General features: G+C 36.7%; 3 protein-coding genes across 3 annotated transcripts; 2 read left to right on the top strand and 1 right to left on the bottom strand.

Moving 5' to 3' along the window:
* Positions 1 to 6,708: 6,708 nt before the first annotated feature.
* On the top strand, positions 6,709 to 9,208 carry pcna (proliferating cell nuclear antigen). The gene is made up of 6 exons (XM_084103735.1): positions 6,709 to 7,207; positions 7,773 to 7,870; positions 8,040 to 8,107; positions 8,212 to 8,406; positions 8,492 to 8,615; positions 8,698 to 9,208. Exons 1-6 carry the CDS (start codon positions 6,987 to 6,989, stop codon positions 8,772 to 8,774), a joined length of 783 nt encoding a protein of 260 aa, XP_083959861.1. The 5' UTR covers positions 6,709 to 6,986; the 3' UTR covers positions 8,775 to 9,208.
* A 1,024-nt stretch (positions 9,209 to 10,232) lies between these two features.
* On the bottom strand, positions 10,233 to 13,799 carry LOC311076928 (GTPase IMAP family member 8; the record flags this gene model as incomplete). Its single annotated transcript, XM_084105435.1, has 6 exons — positions 10,233 to 10,938; positions 11,061 to 11,110; positions 11,209 to 11,779; positions 12,085 to 12,156; positions 12,998 to 13,071; positions 13,216 to 13,799. The coding sequence occupies 6 exons, from the start codon at positions 13,797 to 13,799 to the stop codon at positions 10,316 to 10,318; spliced, it is 1,974 nt and encodes a 657-aa protein (XP_083961561.1). The 3' UTR covers positions 10,233 to 10,315.
* Positions 13,800 to 16,012: 2,213 nt separating this feature from the next.
* Positions 16,013 to 19,722, top strand: LOC311077070 (GTPase IMAP family member 7). Its single transcript, XM_084105635.1, has 2 exons — positions 16,013 to 16,161; positions 16,638 to 19,722. The coding sequence occupies exons 1-2, from the start codon at positions 16,101 to 16,103 to the stop codon at positions 17,399 to 17,401; spliced, it is 825 nt and encodes a 274-aa protein (XP_083961761.1). The 5' UTR covers positions 16,013 to 16,100; the 3' UTR covers positions 17,402 to 19,722.
* Positions 19,723 to 20,361: the final 639 nt, after the last annotated feature.

Genomic DNA, 20,361 nt, shown 5'->3' with positions numbered 1-20,361 from the left:
TAGATTAAGCCATTAGGCCTTACAACGGCCTAAAATTAGGCCTAAAAGACGTTACTGATGTGCTTCTTGAGACAAAACAATAACACTGACATATTTTAAGATATGTCAGTGCAAGTTGCTTTCAGTTAACAGCTCAAACATGCATTTTAGTCTGGGACTAGGCCTAAACCTGAGGCCTGTTTCAGAAAGGTATGTTAACCCTGAGGGAAACTGGGTTTTCCGTTTCAGAATGGAAGTAGGCCTATGTCAAACCCCAGAAAGCAGCTTAAGTCAAGGCTGTTTCTGAAAGAGAGGTAACTTATTCTCTGAGTCAGTTACCATGATAAGTTACACTGTGAACCTAACCTGGTTGGGAGTCTCCTCCCTCTTTTTAAAGCGTAAGCATTGTTTAAATACTTAATTCATTCATTCACACTGCAAAAAATACTTATTACCCCATTGGCAGATATAATTTTCAAAAAATAAATAAAAATGCACTTAAATTGTTTAATTTTTTCCCCTAGGAAGCAAGACTAAATAGGCCACCTTATGTCATTTTTCTCATGAAAATGCATCTTGATATAAGAATCTTTCAATATTTTGACTGGACACAACAAAAATACCAAGTAAGAGTAATAAGAGTAAGTTTTTTGCAGTGCATGTACATTCATTCATTGCGCATATTTTCATCATGCAGACACTGTCAAAGGGACAAAAATGGCATGTCATTTTATACAGGATCCTGTAGATGAGGAGGCTACATTCATATAGGGAGTTACATTTATGTCGGGAGAGGACATTGGATTTTGTCATATCCACATGCATATTTATTTGAGCAGTACCATTTTTAAATGGTAGTTTTCTATATAACATCTGGATCTATGCTCGAGCACATTAATATGGCCGCTGTATGCAGAGCGGTAAGGAAAGTGTGCCTCGCTCTCGTGCTGTTTCTTAGAATGTTTGTGTTGCTTGTTTCCTGGGCACAAACCAGCCATCAAAGGGGTTTCACATGATTGCAGGTCAGTGGTGTAAACCACTTTAAATGAGGCTAATTTGATAAATGACGTTCACTTGATAACATCTTGCTGCGACCTCTGGAAGTAACCTAATTAGAATTTCCTTTAGGATTTCCTATGTGGATGGATGCATTGATAACACAGATATTCCCATCATTGCACCTTCCGTAAGTGAAAGAGATTACTGTATGGAATGGAAGGATGCCAAACGGAAGGGTAGTCCGAGATGCCGTAACCACCACCACAGCTGTTAAATAAATGTCACAGTTTTTTTATATTTTTTTTATTTTGATTTCCTACAAATACAAAAGCAATAACATATTTTTTCTACTCTTTTTGTTCTTCCATTATTTTATGGGTTTTGTAGATCAACAATACACACACACACACACACACACACACACACAACTTACGTCTCACATCTCAACATCTTATATCTTAGACAACTATCGCATAGCGTATGTAACGTTTCGAGCACGCAGGCTCTTCATCAGACAAATTGACTACAGATGTGCAACCTTTTATATCTCCAAGTGATCACATGTCCAAACATCATGTTACTAACCAATACAACAACTACAAAACGAAAAAAAGAAAAAAAGAAAAGAAAAGAAAAAATACACACAAAAATATCTAAAAAATATCTTGGCGACACACAAGTTGTTAGGCAATATCACATCATTAATTCGAAATGGTAACTTAAGATTGTAATGTCCATCCTTTACCTTAACTGACTTGTCCATTATTTCTATAAACTTCAGATCCTCTCTGGACATCTCTTTCTTATCCACCATGTTTTCATTGAAGTCGCAATTATACTGATGTTGAAGCAATTTCTCAAGCCTTCCAATAGAAATCCTGTTGACAGTAACAAAAGGTGTGCCAGTATCATTCCTGCAGTCACTGCTCCTCTCTGAAAGTCCATTAACAACCCACCCCAGTAGGGTTCTAATGGCATAGGGTCCATTACCATAACCATTTATTACTTCCCATGGCTCCATCACTTGGGACGCATTGGCTCCAATGAGTAAATCAACATTAGCCTCAATGTGTGTAAGTTTCACTCTGTCCAGATATGGCCATTTGGAAATTTCCTCCTGTGTTACAATGTTATCTGAGTTGACAGACATCTTCTTCTGAGTATACACTTCCGGAAGGGAAAAGAAATTATTGTTGTTGATTCCACTTATCTCCAAACCAGTTACCACATTACAAGATACAGACTGCTCTTGTCCCATAGTGCGCAGAAAAATGTTAACCCTTTTACCTCTGATGTTCAGTTCATCCATCAACTGCTTGGAGCAAAATGTAGCTGAACTCCCAGGATCCAGAAAAGCATACGTTTTAATTATTTTGTCTCCTTTGGATGATTTTACTTGCACTGGAATGATTGACAGAAGGCATTTTTCGTTACCGGCCCCTGTATGTCCACAAGTTTGCGCAGACACTAGGCTACTCTTTTGCCCCTTGTCCTCCACAACTGGCTTGCGATGTATGTGCAACACTGTCGGATGTGTCTGATTACAAACTTCACACACAAGACGGTCGTCACATTCCCTACTTATATGTCCAGACTTCAAACAGCTGAAACAAACTCCTGTTTCTTTTAAAAAGTCAAGCTTTTCTTGTTGTGACTTATTTTTAAAAATGTCACACCCTTTTAAAACATGATTTTCTTGACAGAACAAGCAAGTTGTGTTATCATTGGTCTTGTATACGGAATGGTTTCTCAATTGTGTTGTTACATATCTCCTTGGAGCTGAATTAACATTTGTAACATTTGTAGCAAAACTGTTTCCCTTGAATGTCCTGCTAACCGCACTTGGTTGCTTATCCTGAATGCATCCAAACACAGGATCTGATGCCATCTTTGCTTGTCGTTCGATGAAGTCCACAATGTGTGAGAATTTTGCTCTACCTTGATTCAACTCCATTATCTCACAAGCTTGTTCTCTTCAGCGTTCTCTCAATTTGAAAGGTAGCTTCATTACCACAGTTCTCATATTACTTGGCATGTTTAGTTCTTGCATATAAGAGATATTATCAATGATGTTACAACATGCACGCAAAAACAATGAATATGCATGAAGACCTTGTGCATCCTCAGTCCTTAATGATGGCCAACTCAAAGCCCTTTCCATATATGCAGCTGCAATCTGGAATTCATCACCGAATTGCTCCTTCAGAAGTTTCTTGGCTAATAAATAACCTACTTCTGGATCAAGATGTTGGCAACTTTGAACCAGTACTCTGGGTTGTCCTGTCGTGAATTGCTCCAGAAAATACAAGCAGTCCCTTTTATTCCGAGTCTTTTCTTCAACACTGTGCTCAAAAGCTCTAATGAATGGCACATATTGAAGTGGATTACCATCAAAGATTGGAATCTCTCTTTTGGGAAGTGTTTGAGGTTGAACTTGATGTACCAGATATGTTGTTAATTCTTCTTGCCTTTTCAGAATCTCATACAAGGGTTCACCTTGAGATGGAAGACAGTTCACAGCTTGAGATGTTGTCATATTATCTCTGGAACGTTGAGTAAAAGAACATGAGTCCTGTTGTTGGTAAGTACTGCTTTCTTGAATGTTCAACACTTTTTTAGGCTGCATTAATATTGATCGTTTTGTGCTGTTACAGGAAGCACCAGCTGATTGTGTTGAGTGAATGCTGCTGATAACTCTAGCTGTATCCATTGGTATTTCACTCATTGGCACATATTCAGTAACTTGTGGATTTAACACATTTGGTCTTGTGGAATAAAGAACTTCATTTCCTGTCACATCCCTTGAAATCTGAGCCTTTGTTGATCCTTTTCCTTTAGAATGTGAACTGCCAGTACGTGAGCATTTGCTATGACTGTCGATTGTCCTCAAAACAGCAATTTTTGCAGTGGATGCTGCAATTTCAGAATCTAATTCCAGTTGTTCCATTTTTTTCCTCAATTCCTCCTGTTGTGTTTCAATTGCATGTTTAGTTTTTAATGCAGTGGCACGTGCCACAAGTGCAGCTTTCTCTGCCTCTGCCTGTATGCATGCTGATAAAGTGGAAGAAATTCTACTGCTTGAACTACAGTTACTAAATACAGTGGTAACCTTTGATGCATTTGAAACACTGTCCTCAGGAACTACATCATCATTAACATTTACATCAACCCCTTCAGATATTACAGGTGCAGACAGCCATACATTCACATGTTCAGTAAACTCATTAATGGGAATCAGTTTTGCCTTGAACCATATATCATGTTTCTCAATTTCATTATCAGGCAATACAGTCAACAATGCATCATGCGTTTCCTTAGCCCCTAAACACAAATCATTGAAGTTTTCATACATGTTTCGTACTTCAGACTCATATTCTTTGTTACTTTGCATCAAGCTTGTAATAGTCTCAATCATTTTGTGTGCTTTGTTAAGCTTTGCCTTTCTCAGTTTTTGTAATGAATCAAGTCTTTCCACCAAAGCCTTTACTGTGAGTTTAATTGTCCTTTTTTGCATTTCAGGTTCATTTTCATTACAAACCTTTGCCACAGCGGATTCCTCCGCGGCCAAACACTGCTTGTCCATATTACACACAGTACTCAAAAACCCATGCAGTACAAAGAATAAATGTGTAACCTTTGGCAAGTGTGCACACAGAGTCAATGGCCATTAAAAATTTGTTGTTGCAACAGTACCTTTTAATCCGCTGCTGAATCAAGCGTTGTCCCAGCAACAAACAATCCAACAGGAACAGTGAATCCAGTATGAATCCAACCGGAAAAGTGAAATAAATCCACTACGAATCCAACAGGAACAATTAATCACATTTCCACTACGAAATCAGATATCCATGAAACGAATCCTTGATGCTGAAGAACTCATACTAAACGAAGCCTCCGTCTCTGAAGTGGCGTCCTGGCTTATGCTCACAGTCCATTGGAAGTAGTTTTTGACTTACTATAACAGCTTTTCATTAAGCTGCTGTTGTACTGGTAATAGGAGTGAGCAAGTAGTCACCGCGTATAAACTCCATGAACACAGATGTAAGATGCAACCAATGTCTTTTATTTATTGTGCTCTAATTGTTTAACGTTGCTTCCAGTTAGCTTCTTGTAGTGTCTCAGTCTTTGTTGTTCAAAGAATCAAAGTCCATACCTTGCATAATACATCGCACGAACATTGTCCATATTATGTCCTTGAACATCACTCTTTCCCAGTGAAGCATGGTTAAGCACCATTAAATACAATCCAACGCAATCTTTGAAGCACGGTCAGCATAATATTTCACATAGAACATGGCTTAACACGATCAAAAACTGTGTGCTTCCCCACTACCAATACACCTGTTGTCTAATTACCCATGTGCTCCTAATATGCCAATGTCAGAGCACCCCCAATGGACAAATATATAATTGCATTAAAATGGCTCCTACATATCTCTTTAATGCAAAAACAGCAAAAGAGAACTGCAAGGCAAATAAATTGGCTCAAATGAACAATTGACGTTGGAATTGGCGCCCTCTTGTGGCCAATAGCTGCAATTCACATTTCAGAGTTTTCCAGATTTAGATCATTTTTGACAGATTATATATTAGGATGGTCCTTATCAAGTCCAATTTTTTTTTTTTTTTTTTTTTTTTGCAAAATGTTAGTGTCTTAACCTCTTAAACTGTTCCTTTTAACTTCAAAATTAGAAATATGCAAAAATGTTGACAAAAAAAAAAAGATATTTAGAGGTAGCTCAATCATGTGGAAGATTGCCTATGTTAAGCTGTGCGGCGTTATTGTGATATGCAAGTAATATTAAAAGTTGCTGCAAATGAACTACATTTGATTGAAATCAGAGCAACACTGACATGACAACAATGACAACAATCTCAAAAAAAGCACAAAGTTTTCAACAATCCCTCATTTCTGATGCTCAGCAGCCAGTGTTGACTTTTTGCAGTCTGGATAGATCCGTCTGTGATCTTCCACCACATGAAGGAGAAACTGCAATTGTTCTTCAGAGTGTGTGAGATAGCCATTGTATTCTTGAATCAGAGCCACTGCTCTCTCGGCGTGATCATTGACTACTTTCATTGCATGTATGGTTTGCCTGTGCCTCCTGATAATCTGCTTGATTCGGCCAAAGTTGCGCGTCAATTTCAAGGAACGTAATTTTTTTAACCAAAAAATGTGCTCTAAACCCAAACAGTAACCAAGGTGATCATCAATAGAAATATGTATTGATTCCACCAGGAAAGGTAAATCTGCTAAACCGGGTCATGGATGGATTAATTTGGATTTAGTTTCTACAATAAGTAAACTGAGATATGTATCTAAAATACATATTTAGGAATATATGGTGCATTAGATGCTTTTATGGAGATTTTTTTGGAATTTTACAAGCCAGGTACAATACCAATTCAAATTATCTGTTTTTACAAAAATCATCAAAATCTCAGAAAGTTATAAATGTTACACATGCACCCACATATTCATGTTATACTCATGTTATTTGTAGGATTTTTTTAATTTTATTTAAGTCTTTTTTTGTTCTTAAATTCTGTCTTCAAATTTCCTTTCAGTCATTAAACATTAATTTACATAAAAAAATAAAAAAAAAGTTAATTTCAAGAGTTGCTGGTTTGACAAAGAACGAGCTCACGCAACAAATCAAATGCGTATGAAATGACGCCCTCTTGTGGTCAGTGGCTGCAGTTCCGTCCGTGTTCAAGGAGGAGTCAAGCGTCAGAGGAAATGACGAAGGCAAGAGAGGGTCAGTTTATCTAAGTTCCAGCAAAAGCGCGCGCAGTTACATTCAGAGCCCCGAGAGAAGAGAAGACGGGACAGATACACCTGTGTTTCTTTTGCAGTCTTTGGACTTGTACCTGCTACGGTTAAAACACTTTGATAGACTACGAGTACTGCGTTCCTGCACTTGAAGACAAGCAGAAAACCAGGCCGCGCTTGTGTCATAACAGGATTTAGATAACTATTTTTTCTCCTCACATAAGAAAGAAGCACAATGTTTGAGGCACGTCTCGTTCAAGGATCAATCCTTAAGAAGGTTCTGGAGGCTCTGAAAGACCTCATCACCGAAGCCTGCTGGGATGTGAGCTCCTCGGGCATCTCTCTGCAGAGCATGGACTCCTCTCATGTGTCTCTGGTGCAGCTCACACTCCGGAGCGATGGGTTCGACTCCTACCGCTGCGACAGAAACCTGGCCATGGGTGTCAATTTGAGCAGGTAATGATGATAATAATGATTTTTTCTTTATTTTCATTATTTGCCATCTAACTGCTTAGAGAGTGAAAGTTGAACATGTCTGTACATGTCCGACTGCGCGAGCAAACTGCAGCCCGCCATTTTTAAGATGTAAAACAAAAATGTGTCCCTTTCACTATTGTTAGTTGTGAAATGCATAGTTTTAATGTGTTTAATATGTCGTTAATGTGTCCCAAATATATTTAGTATTATTTGGCGCGCAGAGTGTTTCCTGTATTCTTCCCCTCACTGCTGGTAGTGACGTCATTTACGCGCGCTCAAGCTTGTTGGCGGGAAAAAAAGCCGGGTTGCTGAATGACAATATGGCTTTACAGTTGGACAAAGAAAATTTGCTTAAAAATAATTTTACACCACTTTTATTTTATAAAACTTTACATTGGTAGTTCAACGTGGCTATAATTTGTTTTACATTACAAATAGAAATAACGATTTTATGTTTTATACTTTAATTCAGTATGTCATTGTAACATGTTTCAATAAAAAGCGCCTGTTCATTAATTTGAAAGGAATTGCTCTTGTTTTCTAGCATGTCAAAGATTCTGAAGTGTGCTGGAAATGAAGATATCATCACGCTCCGGGCAGAAGACAATGCAGACTCTTTGGCGCTGGTCTTTGAAACACTCAGTGAGTACATAAGACTAAATTGAAATTATTATTCTCAGTTTTAGATTAAATGCATAACTAAAGTTCAATGTAAATATAGCCAGGATAAACTAGATATAGCTCACTATCAATAGAAAGCCATAAGTTATACTAGAGAGGAGGCAGTGCTGATCTTTGAATGTGTTTGTAGATCAGGAGAAAGTGTCTGACTATGAGATGAAACTGATGGATCTGGATGTGGAGCAGCTTGGCATTCCAGTAAGGCTTTTTATTAAACATGATTGAAATTTTGATATGATTGCGTATGTCCCCCCATGGTCATTTTCTCCAATGGTCATGTTTTGTTCTGTTCTTAACCTCAGGAACAGGAATACAGTTGCGTGGTGAAAATGCCCTCTGGTGAATTTGCCCGAATCTGCAGGGATCTGTCGCAGATCGGTGATGCTGTCATGATCTCATGCGCCAAGGATGGCGTGAAGTTCTCTGCCAGTGGAGAGCTGGGAACAGGCAACGTTAAGCTTTCACAGACCAGCAGTGTCGACAAGGAGGATGAAGCGGTAACATTCTTTTAACATTGACATCATAACTAATTAAAGCCTGTACTAACTATGAGGGTAATTGACAAAACTGTGTTCTTCGCAGGTGACAATTGAAATGAATGAGCCAGTGCAGCTTATTTTTGCATTGAACTACCTGAACTTCTTCACCAAGGCCACTCCTCTGTCCAAGACAGTCACACTCAGCATGTCCGCAGACATTCCACTAGGTATGAAAAATGCTCACATGCTCATTACATTGCATTTTGAGTTGAGACAATTGAAATGATTGATTGTCTTTTCCTTCTGCAGTGGTTGAGTACAAGATTGCAGACATGGGACACGTCAAATATTACCTGGCACCCAAGATCGATGAAGAATCCTCCTAAATCCAAGTAGAAGACTGAAGGCTGTCATCTGTGGGATTTCATTCTGCATATCAAAAATTGTTTGGATAGATGTTTTGGGAAAATGAATTTAGCACTCAGTGTCTGCTGTGGTTTCCAGTTCAATGGATTCACAATTCTGTGACCTAAGCCATTTCATATGATTGGCAGATGCATGGGTGCACTTAAACTATGGTAGTTTGGTCCTTAGCTTTACCAGGCACTGTGGGCTGAATCTAGAGTGCTTATGGCAGCATACAGACTCAACTTTGGTTCAGTCTGTTTTGGTTCAGTCTGTTTTCTCAAACTTGGTCCCTCTTTACTCCATTTCAGGTTTTTGTCCAACTGCTCATTCTTATGTATAGATAACTGTCTGTAAATATGCTAATTGGACACTGTTCATCCAGTCAACCATTAATAAAACTTTTTGTAATGTTGATTTGTGATTGTTTCTCTCCTGTCACAGGGTGCTTAATATTTCAAAGATGAAGCTATTTAGACATAAAACTGCTTAATGTAATACGAAATGCATTGTTGAATTTTGCAGTGTTGGCCACTAGAGGGAGCCAGATTAACATTTACTACAGTTTTGATGTTTGTTCAAGCTTTAAAAAACATCCTTTTCATAGTGTTAATTGACTAAAATGGTAAAATGGCGTATTTCTTTTGAGTAAATGGCATTTAAGAGAATGCTCATAAGAATAGCTAATCAATATAAACATTTCCATTTGTAAGACAAAAGACGCTGGATATTTAAATACAGCTTACATTTTTATTCTTTTAAAGGGATAGTTCACCCTGATAAATAATTTTATCATTACTTGCTCTCCAAGTCCGCGGGGTTCTCGAGTCCTCTCATAAATATGCCCCAAATCGGGTCTTGAACCGTTTCTTGAAATGAACCGTTTTAAAGTATCGATTCGCAACGAATAAGCTGATTACTAGAAAACGCCTCTGAAACAACTTTACTTTTTGATTGGCGTCATTACAGTGAAATGGCGGGGAAACCACAGGCGTAGCCAAACACATGCCGGGGAGGTGTGGTTTAATATAATTTTTTGGCAGTTTATTGGTAGTAACCTGGTTCTAGCTTGGATATTTGCACTCTGAAGACATCTTGTGAAGATTACCAAAAGAGTAATTGCATAGGTAGGCTATGTGTGGTGTTTACAATAAATAAATAGATATACATGAAGAACCATGGTTTTATTTTTTATATTTCACTTATTTCCAGTACAATTACCATTACATAGCCTATCAGTAATCCAAAGAATTAGCTGAAAAACAGCTAGTCAGGCTGCAATTGCATTTAGCAATTCGAATTTTGCAAACGACATAACATAAACCATTAAAGCCTACACAATTTTAACAACTGTACAGACTAACCCAAATAAAATCTTAACATTCTTATATATATATATATATATATATATATATATATATATAAAGTATCATGTTTTGAGGGTGTCCCCAAATTGAGGTTTGTATGATTCAGCTTACTTAGGGACAATTTAGGTGTGCACATATGATACACGTATGATATCTTATAAGATGCTGCATTCTTTGTTCTCCTTAAGCTTCTTTTTATAATTGTGATAATTTTCCATGGCCATAATTCCCTGCATGTCAGAAATGATCTCCAGCAGTTTTTTCACCTGATGATGGCTTTTGTCATTGTTGTTAAATGCATGACATCTTGAATGACAGCTTTTGATCAGTTCCTGAAGTTCTTTGTCACTTCCATTGATGTAATCATTTAAAGTCCTGTTCTTCAGCTTCTCTTTACCAGTGAAAAGAATCACAGTCTTTGAAATCACATCCTCTCCAAACTCTTTTTTCAGATGTGGGAGAACGTCTCTCTCGCCATCAGTGAAACGGCCAAGCTGCATAACCAGCAAATACACATCAGGCATGAGCTCTTTGCACTTCTTTATCTGCTCTTCCTGGTTTTTAAGGTCTTCACTGAAGAAATCTGGGGTGTCTAGAACCCTAATCTTCATTTCAAGAACAGTTTCCTCTGCCATCTGGCACACCTGTGTTACTGGCACAGAACTGGCACGTGATTCAAAATGTTGCTTTTTCAGAATTGTATTTCCTGTAGCACTCTTCCCACTTCCTGTCTGTCCCAGTAGCACAATGGTCATTAGTTTTGGCTGATGCACCTTAACTGATGATGTATAGTTAGAATTAGTTAGAAAACAGTCAGTGCATAAAATATTATCTAGTGTGCAGGTGACATGCTACTTAAATGTTTTCTAATTTATTGTTTGAACTCAAACGTTTTGGTACCTGTTTTGTCTTGTGTTGCTTGCTTTGTCTTCATATTGTCATGTGTCCTTCTGGAATTGAAAGAGTGATTGATATAGGGTTAAAGAAATTAATTAAATTCTTGCTGCTCATCATAACTATGTTAACTATACAATATAACCATACCTACATTTCTCTGACAGATTCAGATGTTTGGTTCTTCTGCATGTCTTCAATGTGTTTCATCAGTTCTTTGGTTAGTTCATCATGCTTCATGTCTCTGTTGTAAACACACAGTCTGTTGCCACACTCATTCAGAATTATGGAGTAGGCTTTTTTGAAGGATTCTAGTCTGTTTATTGAATCATTTTTTTCAATTTTAACCAGAACAATTGTGTTTTCAACCATTTTCTGTCCAAGCTTCTTCTTCAGTTCAGTAAACATCTCCATAACTTTTGGTGACACCATTTTGTTCTTGAGTATGAGGAGGAACACACGTGGACCTGTGTATGATGGCTTCAACTCCTCCATTCTGTCAGCTTCTGGATCTGATGAGTTTGGTTTGTGAAAATGGTCTGGAGTGTTGATAATACAGATCTTCTGACCAGCAACGCTATCCACGATCTTCTCACAAGTGATTTTTTCTGTTCGGAAATGATCTTTGTTAAGAATTAGGTTTCCTATAAGACGCTTCTTGTTGCTGTTCTTTCCCAGCAGGATCACTGTCTTGCATTCTCCTCCATACGTCTGGATGGTCTGTTCTGAGATATATTCAAAAATTACAATTAACACAATTGCTAAGAATTCTCTGAATCAAATTCTCAAAGGCCTAAACCCATTTGTTGAATAAATCACTCTCTCTGCAAAACCTTAAACAAGTTCAGGCAGTTAGACAACATTTGCAAATCTCATGCACTTTTTTTTGGTGCAAAACTCAAAACTCATTCTCACTCACTAAAGCACATTTTGCACTGTGATGTTCTTGTATTGCAAAAAGGTAAGCACAAATAGCAAAAGTTAAACAACTACATCACACTTGTTTCTAATGATGTGATCAAAAACCAACTGTACACAATATAAGCCAGCACAGATGGCACAGGTGTACTGAATGTTAATGCCAGCAATGGATGGAAACAACCTGAGAGGGAGAGGAGGAAGAGTATGTGTAAGAGTTGGTGGATGAGGAGGAAGAGGAAGAGCAAGGTATGGATTGTTGTCAAGGCTGGATCTAGCACACCAGAGGGTTTTTTCTTTTACCTGGCAAGAGACAACATTGTCTGTGATGTGGACAAAGTCCTCAGGCTGGACCCAACACGAATTTAAAGTAGCAGAAAATGATTGTTTTAAAACACTACTGTACTCTATTATTGGTCATTTAACATGGTGGTTTTTAACTGGTTTTGCTGGAGGATCCAGAATCTACATTGGGCATCGAGTGGTGACCCAACACAGTACAATAAATATAAATTATGGATTTGGTACTGAGTTCATCTTTTCTAATAATATCACCAACCTGTTGTATGGCAAATTTCAAGAATTTGATTGGACACATGCACCTTTGACAACATTGGTTGTAATCCTATGCACTATGTACAATTATATGGTGAGTTGCATTATTATTATCAGTATCAAAACAGATTTTTGCACAAACAGATTTCACCGAGTGCAACATGTTCCTGGAACAACATTCCAATCAACCAATGAAATTTGAGGGACAAGTTTACAGTTTATGTTAGGCTTAACTAGGGTTAGTTGCTTTTAGGATTAAGTTAGGTTCAAGGGTTAGGACTACATTTTCAGTCCGGAATGTTGTTTCCGGGATCAACAAAATGTAAAAAAAAAAAAAAAACTGTGTTGAGCTCATTTGACTACTTTAGATTGACGTGAAAGGCAGGTTAGAAAAAACAGCATGTTAATTTTATCATATTCTTTAAGACGACAGAGAAAGGTAAGTTGAATAAGAAATCTGTAAGCTATACCTTTGCTTTTTTCAGGCACTCTTGACACTTCAGGTATTTTCATTGGTTCATATGCATCTATGTCTTCATAAAACCTGCAGGATTGAGATGATGTTACAGGTCAAATTATAGGTGTAAAGTGATTTATAGGTATGTACAGAGATTCTTAATTATTATTATTATTTTTTAAATGTCATCACTACTTTCATATATATATATATAGGCTATATATGTCTTACGGCTCATCAGCAGGTGTGGATCTGTTTGATTCGATGGCCTTCTCGTGCATTGCGTTCCATTTTTCCATAACCTGTTTGGTCAGCTCATTCTCTTTCTTGTCTTCGTTCTTGTTGTAAACACAAATTCTCTGTCCACACTCATCTAGTAGTTTTTTTAGACTCTCATCGGCTCGGTCATATCGCTGTCCAGATTGCTTCTCTTGACTGTTAACTAGCACAACAATTGTATTTTTCACCATTTTCTCTCCAAATCTCTTTTTCAGCTGGCTAAACATATCAATCTCTTCCCGTGAGAGCTGTTTGTCATGCAGTACCAGAAGGAACGCACGTGGACCTGGATATTGGGGTTTTATCTCTTCTATACTGTCAGTTTCTCGATCTTGGTTTGGTCTGTGGAAAAGGTCTGGTGTGTTGATGATACAGACCATCTGATCACCTAGTTTTTCTTCAGCTTTTGTGCATGTGTCTTTTCCAGCTATGAAACGCTCTGCCTTCAGTATGATATTCCCTATCGTCGACTTATCATTGCTGTTCTTCCCCAGCAGCACCATAGTGATCTTGTCACCTTCATCAGATTGCGCCATCTTTGTATACTCCACTATAACAAATCACAATAAAAATTCAGTTTTAAAATCTAGTCAAAAGAAAACTGAGTTTTGGATTAGGATTAACTTAATTCCTAAATAAACCCTTGATGACATAAACCCTTGTTTACAAATATTTGAGAAGGATTCTGTAATAATCTTGTCATTTTATTTTACAAGGCAACAAGGTTGGAATTCAGCTTGAGTATCAAATTAATGCAATTAATATGATCAACTATTAAGTCAACTAATTTTACAAAAATAGACTAAAATGTATTAAAAAAACAAGCTGCTTACTTACATTGTAACATGTTGAGTTATTCCACGTTAACAGAAACAAATAATAAGCAGAGTAATAAGAAGAATCATGAAACGTGTCTGGCACTCTAGAAAGGACAGTAATGAATAAATGAAAGCAAAAATGTACTTGTCTTAGATGCATGAGAATAAAGGGCTTGTCCAAAATCTGGTATAACACGTCAAGTTACTAGTATGCTAGATAACAGCTGTGCTTAACTTTTGTTTCTCTACTGCAGTTTTTTATGTTTTGTGAAAATGTTTGTCTTAATAATGTAGTAATCTAAAAGGTCAGGCTTTGATCATCTGTAAAAAATGAGTGAGAGTTTTGAAAGAAAACTTTGAATCATTTAAGCTTGTACTAATTGTAAAATATCTGAGCAATAGTGGATGGGCCCGTCCTGATTTTGCAGAGATAGGCGTCAACATATTTTGTTGTTCCTGGAACAACAATCCCTAAAAACAGAAGGGAATGATAGGTGAATAACACTGTCCCTCAAATATGTGAATAACTCAAATCTGATTGGTTGATTGGAATGTTGTTCTAGGATCAACAAAGATGTGAAATCAGGGTCTGCGGTGGGTAGAGTTACAGGAAATAGCCTTTGGCAATTTTATGCAAAAAACAAACAAAAAACTTTACCAAACTCAGTTTCTGTCTACATTTCTCACAGTATGTTTCCTGAAGCTCCAGCAAAGAATGTGTTAGAACAGTGATTCATTTCAGATTGTCTTGATGATAGTGAGATTGAATGAAGGACCTGTAAGGGAGTTGTTTTGCATATGTTTATTGCACCATCTTTTGGTTACTCATAGACATTACACTGTATTTAGCAAAATCTTACACTAATTTAGTTACACAGGACAAACTAAGTGGACTAAGGTACTGATATATTCAGTTCTTTTCAAATTCCTGCATATCCTGCATCTTTTTCTTTTGTCCCATAAGCTGTCAAACCAGCTCAGTGCTGCACATGATGGTTTCATCTCCTCCATACTGTCAGCTATTGGATCTGGGCTTGGTTTATGGAAAAGGTCTGGAATGTTGACAATGCAGACAATCTGATCAGCTACTCTACCCACAACCCTCTCACATGTGTCTATTCCATGAAACAGTCATGCTGGAGGATACTATTTCCTATCAGGCACTTGACATCGCTGTTCATTCCCAGTAACTCCATGGTGGTCATGCAGCAGTCACCTCCAAATGGCTGCATTCACGCTCTCCCCTATGAGACAGTGAACATTAGAATAAAAAATTACTTTTTATAGGCTACTTAAAATCCTCTTATGCTCACCAGGCTGCATTTATTTGATCAAATCTACAGTAAAACAGTAATATTGTAAATAATGATTACAATTTAAAATAATTGCTTTCTATTTATATATTTTAAAATGTAATTTATTCCTGTGATGATAAAGCTGAATATTTTATCAGCCATTAGTCCAGTCTTCAGTGCCAATGATCCTTCAGAAATCATTCTGATATTCTGATTTGGCACTCAAAAATATTTCTTTTTATTATCATGTTGAGAACATTTGCGCTGCTTAATATTTTTGTGGAATTCGTGATTTTTCTCCCGCGATATTCGGTGAGACAGCTGAATAAAAATATAAATTTCTTTCCAAAAAAGAGAGGGTTTTTATAAATGATTAAATCAGTTTTCTCACAATTAAATGCATTATAATTTCAGGTACAAAGTAAAAATATAGAAACTAATGTACAGAAATTAGCAAAATAATCATTTTTTTAAAAGCCGATCAAAAACCCGCACTAACCACTACGTCTTACCTTTTGGCATGTTGAATTTCTAGTCTGTTCACCTGGTTGCGAGAAACACCTCCATCTATTTCTGTCATGTGGTGAAGCAGGAAAATAGTGATCAAATGAAAGTAGAAGCTAACTTTGTACATTTGCAAGCGGCGTCACAAGAAAATCTGGTACTAATACAGTGTTGCAATAAATATTTCAGTCGTTGTCGAGAGAAACTGTTGCTGAAGGAAATGGACTGTCCAAATATTTCTCGCTGCTGTTTTATTTGTCGCTGCTGTTTTATTAAGGAAAGTAAGTTTTCTGCTAAAACTTTTGACTTTGGTTGTTTAGTAAGATTTCTATTAAACTGTTGGAAGCTCAAAACTGCTGAAACATTTTTGAGACTGAATGTCTATTGTCAAAAAGTCTGTAAAAGCAAACAGGGAGTTTCCCAATTATAACTAATTTTTGTAAAATCTTAAAATATGTCATAAACAAAAATACAATAGAAAGTTAACTTCAGCCAAAGCTTAATGTCAGATAGGTGTCATGTCTTCTAAATTAAAGTGTTTTGACTCATATCATTTTTTGATGTAGATCAAAAGGATTTTAATGGATTTGCATCATAAAGCATATGATAATGATACATTAGGGCCAGACTTAAAATTAAAAACTCAGTTTTATACAAAGACACAGGCAGTCTTCCTCTGCCTCTGTCAGTTGATTTTATCTATAAAAGTTTCATTGTCACTGTGTTTTTTTTGTCCTTCATTTTGCTGTGTTAATAGGAGGACCACTTCGCATAGTAATGATTGGAAAAACCGGAGTGGGAAAAAGTGCTGTGGGGAACACCATCCTTGGTAGAAAGGTTTTTCACTCAAGCCCTTCTGCAAACTCTGTCACTCACTTGTGCCAAAAAGCAATGGTCTACGACAATAGAGAAATTTATGTGATTGACACACCTGGAATCTTGGATACCAGCAAACCGAAAGACCTCATCAGAAGAGAAATAGTAAGATGTATTCAGATTTCAGCACCAGGTCCTCATGTGTTCCTGCTGGTGCTACAAATTGGCCGTTTCACTGCTGAGGAGCAAAAATCTGTCCAAGCCCTGCAAAAGCTCTTCGGAGAAGAAGCTTCAAAATACATGGTAGTGGTCTTCACTCATGGAGATGCGCTCAATGGTCAAACTATAGACGACTATGTAAAAAAAGGCCATCCAGAACTCCGTAAAGTGATCCAGAGGTGTGGTAGTAGATATGTTGTGTTTGATAACACTAACAAAAAGAAGCGAAAGCAAGTGAATACATTAATGAAGAAAATTGATGAAATGGTGTCAGCAAATGGGGGAGAATGCTTCACTCAGGAAATGTATGAAGAAGCGGAAGACCAAATTCAGCAACAGAACATGGAGAGAGCGGCCGCAGAGCTTCTGGAATATCAGTTTAGCTTTCTTGGGGATCTTGACAACAGAGTCATCCTGTTCCAGCAAATATTGATACAAGGCATTCGCGAACAGTTTGATATTGATAGTGGCTCTTCCGGTTACTAAAGAGACTTAAATCAAACACATCTTGTGTTTATGTTCAGCGGTAGTTCTTCACAAAGAAGTTCGCTTCCACAACATATTCATTCTGCACTGTGTTGCAGTCAAATTATTTCTTAAATTTGAAATAAGAATTTATTTTACCACAACAGGAGAAATTTTAAAATAAAATCAATGTTAAAATGAAAATGCACAATAAATGTCACTGTGGAGGTCTTAACAACATTTGATAAAAGTATAGGATCAGGTTACAGATCGAGATCTTTTGGGAAAAAACTAATTCTCTCATCAAGGATCTCAAGAAAACTACCATTTATTCTTAATAAGGTTGGCCACCTCTCTATTGAATTAAATGAATGCACTGTATAACATCACATAAATGAGTAAGGTGTCATACAAAACCCGTGTTCTCTAACACTTTTGTTTTTGAGGTTTTTTTTGCACAATTTAATACTTACAGAATATAAGTGATAGTATCCATTAGATTAGCAGTTAACTTTATGCCTAATACAGGCATCAAAAAAATGTTTTTAGAATTCACAAAAAAAATAACTGTCTACTTTATATCTGTAGACATAAATGTATCCCTGTCTTTACCATTCTTTCTTCTTAAAACGTACATTTCTTTATAGTAATCTATGAATAATAATGTGTGAAATCTGCATTATATATTTTTAAGACACATTGGAAACTTTCCATATAATTTAGTTTATAATATATAATTTCCAAAAATAATTTTTGTTACCATTATCTAACATTTAATCTGTTAAGAATCAGTTATACTGTGTAAATAAATGTAAAATTGTTAAATACAAGTAAAATGGTTATACTGTGAAAACAAGAGGTCTGCATGTGTTTTTAATGTATATAATTGTGATGTATTAGGACTAGGGGTGTAACGATACCCATAAGTCACGATTCTATATATATATCATGAAATTGAACTCACAATATGATATTATTGCAATACTCCAAGACATATGGTAAAAGGTTAACAAAAAATGTACTGTTGATTAAAACGCAAAATTTGGTATTACATTTGTGGTGGAAATTAATATGGACTTGGTGTTGGTAACCCAATGCATAGGACAATGGTGACACCAGAATGATGCTGAAGCTTAAAATACAGAATTATTTTAGACGAATATGCTTGCACTCTGTCACTGACTAGCATAGGCGTAGATTACGCGGGGGACGTGTCCCCCCCCCCCCCCCCCACTTTTTATAAAATGTAAATTCGTCCCCTGCACTTTTTCATAGGGCAAGTGTGTCCACGACAAGCTGAGGTTTTCGCGGATGTGTATAGCCTACATCGACATTTAAAATCCAAAGAGTCAAGGATAGTCTACATACGTGACTTTCACGTTTCCATGGTAATCAGTCACTCCTGCATCACGACCTATGATCACGACACGCCCATGCTCGCACCCGCGCGGCCGCGCCCAATCCATTTTTTTCATAGAGGTCGCAATGAGTTCAAAACGGCAAAAAACTCTTCAATCCTTTTTCACGAAAAAGTCAAGCACTGTAAGTAAGTTGTCATGTGGTATCCGAATTGTTTTGCACAATGATGAATAACTCTGGCTATTTCTCTTGTTGAATAATTAACAAGTTTTGTTGTAGCCTAAATTGAAAATATTCACTACCCGCACAAACGTGCACTTATTTTCAATCTTTTTTTATTCGTAATGTCTATTATTTTCCCAGATGTTATCAAAGCCCTTCAAATTAGAATGAACATGGTGATTGCGAGTTTGTATTTTCAATTAGCCTTAAACAGCCTTAACAGCCTGCTTGAATCAGGCAGCGTTGTAACATGTGTAGGCTATATGATGACAAACTTTAAGTTCTCTTGAAAAAGCCTAACCAGAAAGTTTTAAAAGCTTGAAGTTTGAAGGTTTTCAATTGGAAAGTTTTAGTTTAGTAAGACAGATAGATAGATAGATAGATAGTATAATATTAATAATAAATAGGGAATCACAGATAATGCAAGGATGATTCTGATTTAATTTCATTTAATGTTAAGTGGCGATTGATAGCCATAGTTGATAATACACTGATGGTAACAAAGTTTCACTGTTTCAATTTGAAATGAAAGATGGAGCATAGGCTACATTTAATAAAATTAAGGAAAAAATGCCCTTTATAAAGGTAAAAAAACGTATTTCTGATAAGAGTGTTTTCCAACAGTGATGTAATGAAACATGAATGATGTAACAGTGATGTAATGAAACAATTTAAGTTTGAAGGGAGCCTCTGTTTAGTCTATAGGAAATGTAATTTTGCCAAAAGAATAACTTTTATTTTAAATAAAGTTATTTTTAAAGAAGCCTACTTCAGTGTGATATTTTACCATATTATCATGCTTAACACTGAGAATTTGAATAATTGTAATCTGATGATCAAATATCATAGGTTTGGGTGGTTGGCGGGTTGGATTATTTATTTTTAACTGCAGATTCGGGTGACTCAAAGTGCACCAGATTAATGAATTTATCTTTAAAATGTAAAAAAAATCTTCCAGGGGGGCATGCCCCCGGACCCCCCTAGAGGTACCGAGCTCCACCCACAAACACAGTAGGCTATATGATGATCTACGAAACATACAAATTTAATTATCTTATTATTAAAGTACATGATCAGGATTTTACCACCTCCGCCTAGTTTTGAGCCAGGAAAAACCCTGCATGTGCAATATAAAGTACTGAACATCTTTCTTTCTTTCTTTCTTTCTTTCTTTCTTTCTTTCTTTCTTTCTTTCTGTTTTATTGCTTTAAAAATAAATAGCATATTAAGCCAATTAAGCAAAAATCTGTCAACAAAAGTTGGAAAAAAACTGGTATTACACTTGACATTCTGTCCCCCTCACTTTTGAAATGATGGCTACGCCCCTGCTGACTAGATATATTTAAAATAATGAAGGCCACTTTTTACTGGTAACATAAGACATTTGGCACTATCAGGAC

This window comes from Abramis brama, assembly GCF_963993115.1.
Source record: "Abramis brama genome assembly, chromosome: 25".
Taxonomy (NCBI): domain Eukaryota; kingdom Metazoa; phylum Chordata; class Actinopteri; order Cypriniformes; family Leuciscidae; genus Abramis; species Abramis brama.
This window is presented reverse-complemented; position numbering and strand designations above follow the sequence as displayed.

What these genes read in the sequence shown, in the direction of transcription:
- LOC311077070 (XM_084105635.1), top strand. Translation starts at nt 16,101, where the DNA reads ATGGACTGTCCAAATATTTCTCGCTGCTGTTTTATTTGTCGCTGCTGT. An exon ending in CTGCTGTTTTATTAAGGAAA is followed by an intron (nt 16,162 to 16,637) that starts GTAAGTTTTCTG and finishes CTGTGTTAATAG; the next exon opens with GAGGACCACTTCGCATAGTA.
- pcna (XM_084103735.1), top strand. Translation starts at nt 6,987, where the DNA reads ATGTTTGAGGCACGTCTCGTTCAAGGATCAATCCTTAAGAAGGTTCTG. An exon ending in GCTGGTCTTTGAAACACTCA is followed by an intron (nt 7,871 to 8,039) that starts GTGAGTACATAA and finishes ATGTGTTTGTAG; the next exon opens with ATCAGGAGAAAGTGTCTGAC. An exon ending in TCGACAAGGAGGATGAAGCG is followed by an intron (nt 8,407 to 8,491) that starts GTAACATTCTTT and finishes TGTTCTTCGCAG; the next exon opens with GTGACAATTGAAATGAATGA.